The sequence below is a fragment of the Cucumis melo genome, chromosome 4 (assembly GCF_025177605.1).
Source record: "Cucumis melo cultivar AY chromosome 4, USDA_Cmelo_AY_1.0, whole genome shotgun sequence".
NCBI lineage: Eukaryota > Viridiplantae > Streptophyta > Magnoliopsida > Cucurbitales > Cucurbitaceae > Cucumis > Cucumis melo.
The window spans coordinates 541,157-551,728 of NC_066860.1; the positions used below are offsets into that span (position 1 = coordinate 541,157).

General features: G+C 32.9%; 1 protein-coding gene and 1 non-coding gene across 2 annotated transcripts; one reads left to right on the forward strand and one right to left on the reverse strand.

The window, feature by feature from the left end:
• Positions 1 to 9: 9 nt before the first annotated feature.
• Positions 10 to 81, forward strand: TRNAE-CUC (transfer RNA glutamic acid (anticodon CUC)). Its single transcript has one exon. It is a non-coding gene; the product is annotated as a tRNA-Glu (tRNA).
• A 1,417-nt stretch (positions 82 to 1,498) lies between these two features.
• LOC103503486 (SNF2 domain-containing protein CLASSY 4-like) lies at positions 1,499 to 8,262 on the reverse strand. Its single transcript, XM_008467687.3, has 4 exons — positions 6,482 to 8,262; positions 5,559 to 5,711; positions 2,597 to 4,612; positions 1,499 to 1,751 (listed from the first exon to the last, which is right to left on the reverse strand). Exons 1-3 carry the CDS (start codon positions 8,072 to 8,074, stop codon positions 2,714 to 2,716), a joined length of 3,645 nt encoding a protein of 1,214 aa, XP_008465909.2. The 5' UTR covers positions 8,075 to 8,262; the 3' UTR covers positions 1,499 to 1,751; positions 2,597 to 2,713.
• Positions 8,263 to 10,572: the final 2,310 nt, after the last annotated feature.

Here is a 10,572-nt window from a genome sequence, read left to right on the forward strand (position 1 = left end):
AATCGAACATCCGTTGTAGTCTAGTTGGTTAGGAACTCGGCTCTCACCCGAGAGACTCGGGTTCAAGTCCCGGCAACGGAAATTCTTTTTTCAATTTTTAATTTTTTTCATTTTAATTTGCCAAAAACTAATTGAAAAAATAATGAAATTAACTTCTAAATTTGATAAGTTGAAATAATATCACCATAAACCATCAATTTTATAAATTAAACCTCGCAATTTTAACAAAACTTTGCCTGAATTAATAGGTAACTATTTTCCACCTAACACATTCTAAATTGGGGAAATCAACCCTAAATCATCTATTTTTTTAATCTTAGCTTTAAGCTTGAGTGAAATTTATACTAATTCACATTATTACAACTAATTTCCATAATTTTTTTTATATAAAAAAAAAAAAGTTTCCATGATTTTTTTAATCTAAAGAAATTCCCTTTCTTAATATAGTTTGTTTCACCAAAATTTAAATGTGAACCATAATGGATAAAAATCAATTTGGAGATAACAAGAATAAGTTTAGGGTAATTACAATGGGTAGCAAGCAATATTTTTAAAAAATTGCAAATATAGCAAAGTCGGTGATCGACTTTTATCTCTTACAGTTTATCAACGATAGACCAACATTTGCTGCATGATCTATCAGTGAATATTTTGCTATACTTACAATTTTTTAAAATGTTGCTATATATTTAATTATTTTGAATATAATTACTACATTTGCAACTATCTCGTAAATTTACGAATTCTTAAATCTCCAATTTGATATAATTCAATGTTTCTTCTACAAATAACGAAACCTTAAATTTTTATTTTCTTTATCAACAGTTAATCTCTCTCGTAGAAGAAACCATCCGATGACAATTTAAAAATGAAGTTTGAACAAAAAAGAAAATATTGCACTCCAATTATTTTGTGAATACGTGTAGTATAATTTCGACAAAACAGTGCATATGCGAAATTTGGTTTCCATTATTCTGTTGGTAAAAAGGAATATGCAACGTCTTGTCAAGGGTTTTTATACGAATGAGATAAGGGGAGAGAAGGAATAGAGATTTGCCCTCTCATTTTAAAATGAAGACTTTTTTATCCTTTGTTGACATCGATGTCAAGCAAAATGGTTAATATCACTCTTCGCTCTCACTCGTTTCCTATCCTTCTCTCACCAATCACTTTCCTCCTCACACAGATCATTCTTTTCTTTCGGGTTCTTCAGTTGTTTGGTGCTCGTCAAATGTTTTATGGTTGCTCACTAGAGAAAAGGAAGGAGAATAGAACCCCCATCCACAAATATCTCTAATTTTGTTAAAAAGTTGATAAATATTATTAATATTAAAGGAAAAGAAGGAGAAAAGAACATTATACAAAGAAAATTTGTTGACTATTCTTTTCCTAGCAGCTTTTGCAAATTCTCAAAAGCAAAACTAAACTTGTATGTTAACTTTCCAGGATTCTGTTTTTTTTTTCTTTTCTTTTTGGGTTAGTCATCCAAATAAAACTATAGTTATCCAAATGAAACTATAGTTATCCAAATGAAACTATAGTTCCTCACTGTACATTGAGCAGGTGTGAAGAACAAGGAATTTACACAGAATATTTGAATGGCTGCTTCAAAAAAAAAAAAAATATGCACTCCAAAAAAAGAAAGAGCAAACGGTGGCATTTACCCCATCTAATGGTTCCATGACAAGTGAAATATGCAAGTTGGCGATGCTTACGACTGTACTGCTGTATCGTTGCAAGGCCACAAGGATCTGTATTACGACACACAAAAATGACAAATTTTCAGAGTTGCATATGGTAGAATACAAAGCTGATATAAGGAATGCTAAATAATCAAAACAGTTTGTCAATAGAATGTTTTAACAAGTTCTGGTCAAGCAAGTAATCCGTTAGTTCCACGAGGAAAGTTTTGAGGTAAAAGGGGCAGAAAGCGATCTAAGCCAGTTTGATAAAAGTACATAGTTTTACTTAGATAAAAAAATGACCCCTCTATATTAAAGGAAAACACATAGGTACCTCCTAGCAGCACCCTTTTTTTTTTGCATCCTACCAAATTATCTAATCATAATCACGTAACAAATTCTTCGTACTTCTCTTCGTACTTCTTTTCTGAAATATATTAATTCATTTTTTATGTGTATGATGGGAGTAGAATACATAAAAGAATGGTGCATCATGATGCACCCAAGCATTGCTCCAATATAAAATACAAAATCTAGGGAGGCTAAAAGAAAATGTGAGAAAAGAATGGTCTGGGGTAAGAGGAGATATAGAATTGAGTTATTGACAGTTGAGAGGATTTTATGTAGGAAACTACGACCAGATGCTGAGGTAGTTAGTGGTTATCTTTGGCAGGTGAGACACAGGAATCATAGATCCATGAACTTGGCAGATTGCCTTTCACATACCCAATAGTTAATGTCCCCGCGTCGTCAATTTCCTTCAAACTAGCTTAAGACGAAAACTAGCACTACAACCAGTTAAACATAGGTACAAGATTTATTTCTTAAATCTAAAGAGCTCAAGAGTAGGAAAAGAAGCAAGTAAAAATAGGTAAAACGATCGGTATGAAAATTTATTGAGAATTATGACGTACCAGAGCCCAAAAGTACTTCCGTTCATTAATTGTCTTCTTGCCAATAAAACTTCTAAAAGTGCATCGAACTTCAAAACCAAGAAGGAGAGAATCAGGTTCCAAAAGTACTTGACATTTTCACTCCTTGTCTGCCAAGCCAAAATTCTCATTCATGCAGGATTCCTTCGATTGGTATATTATCTTTTGGAATATCTTTTTAAACTTTTCATGTTGAAGAACAGCTTCCAAAATTCTGTCATCCAGATCTCTGGATGATACTTTGACGTCATTACTGTTCTGTTCAGATGAAAAAACTAACTGAGACAATCGATCTTTTTCCACTTGTCGGCTGTATTTCTCTTCTTCCCTTGTTCCAGAGGTAATGAGATGGTAGACATAAACAACCTTTTTCTGACCAAGTCTATATGCCCGACATATGGCTTGCCTTTCCACCGAGGGATTCCATACAACATCAAGTAAAACTACCCTTGAAGCCCCAACAAGGTTTATACCTTCTGAGCAAGCCTTTGTAGATGCAAGCAATACCCTAACTTCACTTGTTGGATCGTTGAAGGTATTTATTAATGATTGTCGTTTCTTTATCTCGCGTTTTCCATCCATATGAAACAACTCTATCCCTTCAGTCCATTTAAAATGAAACTTAAGATGTTCTTCTATAAAGGACAATGGTTCAATATATTGGCTGAAAACTAAAACTTTTTCATTCAAAGCTTCACTCAGACGTATAATTTCCAGGAGAAACTGTAGTTTCACTCCTAGGTCAGGATTCAATCTACATCTCTCTAACATGTCCTTGTCAAATTCACAATCTCCTTTATCACTTTTCAGTATCAGGGACGGATGTACAGAGATCAAGGACTCAACATATTCCACTTCAAAAGAATTCTTCCTTGCTTGAACTCTCTCAAGAAAATTCTTCTGCAGCTCTGCTGGCCATAATATAACTGTAGATTTCCTTAACCCTGGAAGTTTCTCTTGTAGTATGCTGCCCTTATACACATGCACAAATGGATTGATCAAGGCCCTGATTTCTTTCAATTCAGCACTTTCAAGTTCAGAAGTTCTGCCAATGGAACTAATCAAAAGGTCCCATTTTCCTCTTGTAATATTTTTAGGTCGCCCACGCCTCTTATCCATGCATCCATCACCTACAGTATTACTTTCTTTTGCAAAATTTGGTCTTACCAACCTAAGTGTATTAGAAAATTCAGTAAAATTATTCTGGAAAGGAGTTCCAGAGAGGATGATGCGCCTTTCTGTCTTAATTTTAGACAAAGCCATCCAAATAAGACTATCATCGTTGCGTGGAATGTGCCCTTCATCAAATACCACAAGATCAGGGAGCTCCAAAAGGACATTCCTTACTTTATCACATTTAGAATCATTCCGAACTCCAGCTAATCTTTCAAACAATCTGTAACTAATTCCCAAGATGCTTTTCTCCTTTTTCCAGGAAAATAGTTTTACAAGCCGTATGTTGTCCACATTTTGACCTGATGGAGAAGCTTGCATCAAAAACTTAAGGGCTGACATATTCTCCTCGAAAGAGAAATCTCGCTTATTCAGGTTATGAAAGGGAATGCCAACATCCCACTTCAAAAACTCCTCTTCCCAGGTAAGGAGCATGCTGCTAGGTGCAATAATCATAGGCCGACATGTAGGATTTAATTTCATGTATGTCTGAAGAAAATTAATTGTCAGACGAGTTTTTCCTGTTCCAGGAGCATGTGATACAATGCATCCACTCCCATTGTTTAAGCCGTTACTCTCTCTTAACTCATCAAGATATATCCCTCCGGCTATATTTTTCCAAATAAATTCAAAGCCTTCCCGCTGGTGTGGGTACATGCTATTCCTTATGCCAGGAATGATATCCCACACTGTTTGTCCAAAATGAGATCGTGAATCAGAACCGTCATGGGCATCACAATCAGCATCCTGTTCAAGGCCATCGTATTTAACATGCTCAAATGAGTCAGATTTCCTCTTCTTTGACTTTCCATGTGGATTTGTATCCTGAAAGAGATAAGATCAATGTGCTTAACTCCTGTACTGTGAAATCAACTCACATACTAACAAGTGAACAATACATTATCTCACATCAATAAGTAATTATTTTAAAAAATAGAACTAAACAGATCAAAGAGAAAAGAAATGATGATTTATCGTTAACATTAGTAATAAAAATTCTTTAATTTTTTTTTTGGAAAAGTATTGTAATAAATGCGAGGGGATTTGAACCCGGGTCCTTTTGTCCACAGGTGCAAAATCAGATCCAGCATCTATCAAAATCAAGGAATCCAAAACGGTCTATGCCTACTCATTCACTAGCATTTGCAAAGACGTTAATTTAATCAGATATGCTATAAAAGAAGATATAATTGTTTATTAAATACAATATACATCTTCTTCCTTATGACTAAAATTATAACTATAAAAAAATGACTTCTGCTAAATGAACACCAATTATCCTTAAAATAGACAATAATAGTGAAAAATATTTTATGTCAGCTGCTTTATAATAATGCACGTGTCATAAATTGCTACAAACCGTTGCAAGACGTGGAACATTATCGAGCAATAACTTTATTGAAGCAGATTGCTCCTAATGGTTTCTGATGTAGGAACTAAAATTTTCTATATAAGATAACAAATGGGCAACCTCTTCTTCTGTTAAAAAAGGAATAAGTAAATCATTTTTAAATATAGCATAGAATTCCCGTCCACTGAAAATGAAGCTGTAATCATTCAACCCATCATAAGAGCCAGACTAGTAAAATAAAAAAAATAGACAGGAAATCAGGGTCACTACATTAGGTTTGCTATACAGTCATTTACTGATTACTCAGAAAAAAAGACTCAAGAAAACAAAAGAAAAAAAATATATACGTGATTGGTGATACACAGAAAAAGAATATACTTCTCAGAACTACGTACATAAATAAACAGAGAGATGACTCACAAAAGAAGGTGCAATATTCCTGATTTCCAATTTGACATATGAACAGCATCTGCATTTAAGTCCAATTTGTTCATCAAGTATGAGCTGATGATCACCGCGAAGACACAGATCCACTTGCTCAAGCTTTGAAGGAAAGGCATCTTCGTGTTCAACCTGCAAACCAATATGGATCATTAACTTTACAATTTTTAATTAGTGCATGATGTATAATAACCATTTGTAACAGAAATTTGGAGAATGGTATTCATTAGTGCAAATAAAGTGATATGACTCCTAAATAGAGCAAAAGACGAAGGAATATCTGTATAGTATAGAACTTATCAACCTATTTGTGCAACTACATCAATGCATTTAGTGGCTTTTCGTAATATATTCACAAATCAGATTTACATCCGTTCTTTTGTTGACTGTTACAGTCATTTCCACGTGATTTTGAGAAGACAGGTCTATCTTGAGCTAAAAAATATGCATTCTCTAGAAGGCAGCTATAATTGAGAAATTCAGAGAAAAGCATAAAGAAGTAGGTCAAAATCCTTTCGAGAAGTGTCCCAAGGTTTTGGTTCGTGGGCAAAAAAAATCATAGTCAGAGAAATTTTTAATATCTGGAAAATCGTGTCTTATTATAAGATACCTATATCTCTTGCTGGCTCGAGGGGGAAATCTAACAAACGGACAATTCATCATTGGAAAAACTTTCAGATCTAAAATAGCTGAAAATTTTAGAACGAATCGACAACTTTAAATAATACAGACCTTTCCAATCTGCATAAATGATGAAAATAGTAACAAATGTAATTTCCAAAAGAAAGCAAAGATATAACACACAAACAAAATAATATTATGAAGTGCCAAAGGCATGTGATCTCATAAAGTAAATAATAAAACAGAACAAGCTTTAATCCATTCCTACAGAATGGACTTACTGTATTACAATCCACCAGCCCAATCTCGCTGGATCTGAGAGCAAAGTCAAGCTCCGCCCACAGTTTGTCCAATTCTTTTTCTTCTTCTGACTTCTCTGGAAGACATGGTTCCATCAATCCAAACTTCAATGGAAGAGGCATTTGGGAGGATTGACTTGTAGGAACATCTAACTCAACTGAAGGCAGTTCTTTGTCCGCAATTATGGAATCTATAAGAATATTGAAAACATCAATACCTCTCGGCCTACCGCGGCCTTTTGTTCTAACAATATCATGAAATTCATGGCCATTCTCTGGAAAAACCTTCTGAAAATCTATGCTCCGATTGTGTCTATTTGTTTCAGGTGAGCTTCTACTATTCCGAAGTTTACTCCCCACATGAAAACACTCGACCTTGTTAGTATCATCATCATTTTTTTCAGATAAGAAGCTATCATCTTTTTGTTCAGATAAGAAATCATCATCATTACTTTGATTGTTGAACTGAGTTTTCTTTTTAGTACTACTCCAGCCCCATGGCTTGTAAATTTCATCACCAGTAGTACTATCACTATCACATGAATCCCCACTGTCATGCCTTGATGAAGAACCTACTTCTTTCTCATCACACTGAACATCCGACTCTTCCTCGTCAACATTGAATGGCTGACTGACAGTTCCAAGATTGGTATTTATTTTCCTAGCCCTAAAACCAAACCGTGAACGTGTTCTTCGTGCAATACAGTTAACCTGTTCACCAACCTCATCATTTTTCTTATGTCCATCCTCGTCAAAATCAACAAATATATCTAAGCCAAAAGCTTTCCTCCTTAATCCACCTTCAAGCAAATTTTCCTGTTTCCTTCTCTCCTTTCTCTCCCTTGTATTTCCCATTCCTGCATAGTAACTTCCATGACTCTTCTCATCTTCTGAACTAGAGGACTCTGAATTTAACCCGTCCGATTCTCCTAATTCGTAATTTCTATCACTAGAGTCGTCAAACTCCTCTTCACTTGAGGATGCGAATTCAGTGGACTCATCTACAGCATCATCCGAACAACACGTTGGCTCAGTCTGGGATGAATAACCACCACTCTCACAACCATTAGAGTTCAAACAATCACTTCCCCCCACACTTTTATCTGGAGATATCTCTACACCTTCTTTTCCCTTTGAAACTGAACACATAGAGTTCACAGATTCAAATCCCTCTTCCTCATCTAACAAAATAACATCGTCCTCCAAATCAATAAAATCAGCATTCCTTTTCTTCAACCCCTTCGAATAAAATTCTTTAACATTCTTCAACCCCGAACTCTCAGAACCTACAAATGTTACCGAATCCCCACCTTCTTTACCAAATGTTAGAGCATCAATTACTTCTAAACTATCCCCATCACTATCATCACAACCCTTCTTCAGTGTTCGATTAACACTAGAATGTTCACAATCATAAACCCTCTTACCACTCAAAGCTTTACCTCGAACATTATCACTGCCGGAATCCGATCTGCTCTTCTTCCTCTTCTTCCTCCTCTGCTCCAAATGCTCCATTCCACACATAGCTCGTCTCAACCTCGTTCTCTTCGATACTGGTAAACTATAATCAACCATCTTCACACTACGTTGAAATTAAACACAAAAATCACACGAAGAGTACGCAAAAACAGAATGGGAATCGGACGAAACACACCAAATGTGAGGAAATCAGAAGAAAATGACTTGTACTATTCATACGGATTAAGCGGGAAGTTCTGAAGCTGAGTAAGATAGAGAAGAAGAAGAAGAAGAAAGAAAAAAAAAAAAAAAAAAAGCAAAGGAGAGAGAGAGAGAGAGAGAGAAGGGCGCGAAGCGAAAAGCATGCAGGGAGGAGAGGAATCGACGATTTTTGGACTTTATAACCAAATTGCGTTACATTTGTTAAAAATTCACTACTAAATTTAATTCAAAACACGATTTTCTATATATATATATAATCTCTCCACGTAAATACATTAATTAGTTCGAGACTTTTTAGGGGTTTTTTCTTAATTTTAATTTGATTTGATTTAATTCTCTAGCTGGTCCAATAAGGAAAAGAATAAAAATTAGGGATTAGTAATTGGCAGTCATTTAATTGATTAAGGTATAAAGTAAAACATACCATAAAGTTCGGTATAGTCTTTAACCTAAAAATATAATGTTTATGGTCTATATTCAAATGGTGATTTGGAAAATGACTGCGTTTTCTGAGGAGGTATACATATAAATTAATATATATATATATATAAATAATTTGTCCACTTTTAACATTTTTTACAATTTTATGAATAATGAGTTTCAAAATTGAAGAAAAGAAATTGAGAAAGGTAAATAAGAAAATAAAGCAGAATATCTAAACTGCCATGTTATTATATTATTGTTTGAAAGGATCTAAACTGCCATATTTGGAACTAAAAAAAATCCCAGTTGTTGGGATTTTAAAAATAAATAAATAAAGGGAATAATTATTTTTGGAGAGTGTGTAAATTAAAAGAAAAGATAGCTACAAAATTATTAAAGATGATAATAATAGTAAAATAAACGACTAAATACTATGCTGTTTCTGAGCAAGGGGCCAGTGGGTTCAGAAAAGTCGTACACATATATCATACATACAAAACGTGACTTTTAAATTGGGATATTCCATAGGATAACTAACCTTTCTTTTTTTAAGAACAAAGAAAACCATATTGGATTAAAATGTACAAAACTCAAATTACAACATTTTTATACTAAAGTTTAAATTTAAAAATAAATTGGTAGTATTTTGAAATACCAAATAGTAATCAAAGTTCGTGCGGATTTGACGAAAAAAATGTTTTTCAATAAACTCATCTATGTGAAAATTGTTTACACCTAAACTTACAAATAGTTTTGAGCAGGTCTCGAACACTCTAATTTTTTTTCAAAATAACTTATTTTTTAAATTAAACATTTTCGTGTAATCCAAACACACTATAAATCTCGAATCTAAATACTTAAAAAATATTTTTATTGACACCTTTTTCACATATATTATCATAGAATTTGAAACTATACTATACATTATTGTCTCTTTCGGAGGATTTCACTTTTAAATCCCACGATAATACTGTTTAAGGAATATTGAAAAGAGAATTGTAATAAATAACAACAAAAAAAAAAAAAAAATTGAATCTGTTTATATCAAATAAACAATAGAGTTTAATAAATTTTGTTATATTTTACAAATATTTTTTAAAATGTCTCGTATTTAACCCCGACACATGAGTCTTTTTAATATAATCCAAACTCGTGGGATTTTACAAGGGTCTAATCGATTAATAACGATTAATTATTGTTATTATTTTTAATTAATTATTAAATATACATGTATTTGCAGGGAAATTGATATCAACAACAACAAACTAAAACTATTTAAAAAGTATAACAAAAAAAAAAAAAAAAGACTTAAGTTAGCTATAAGAATTTGATAAATTTTGCTACATATTTTTTAAATAGTTTCATTTTTTATAATTTCATGAAAATGTCCCTATAGTATATCTCAAATATTAATTATTCACAAACAAACTATAATATTTAAATTGCAGACATTTGATATTTATGTCTATAAAACAATATCTCTTATTCAAACGAGTTGATACGTAAATTATTTTAGTTTAGAAAGAAAAACAGTAACAAAGAATACAAAAAAATGTTGAACACTAAGAATCGTAGCAAATAATAAACACGATAGCAAAAAAAGATGTTTTAACTGGTGTTCCCTGCTGCTGATCGAGAGGTTAAAAAAAACTATACTTATATTTATAGTATTGGATAATACTTACCCCAATACATCCACTTAGTTGTTATTTTTATAAGATAGGTATTTAATTCAGTCGATCGTAAAAGTAAAACAGTAAGATATTAACTTATAGGTCAATTACCGTTATAATTGAAATACTATAAAAAGTAATATATTACAAGGGAATTGAAAAAAATGGACACACTATTTATATTTTATGGCAAAACGAGTGTAATAAGTTTTTGACTTTGATTTCTTGTTTTTTTTTTCATGTAATGTAAAAAGTTCGTATTTTTAATTACAACGAAAGCTTGGTGGGCCCTCTACT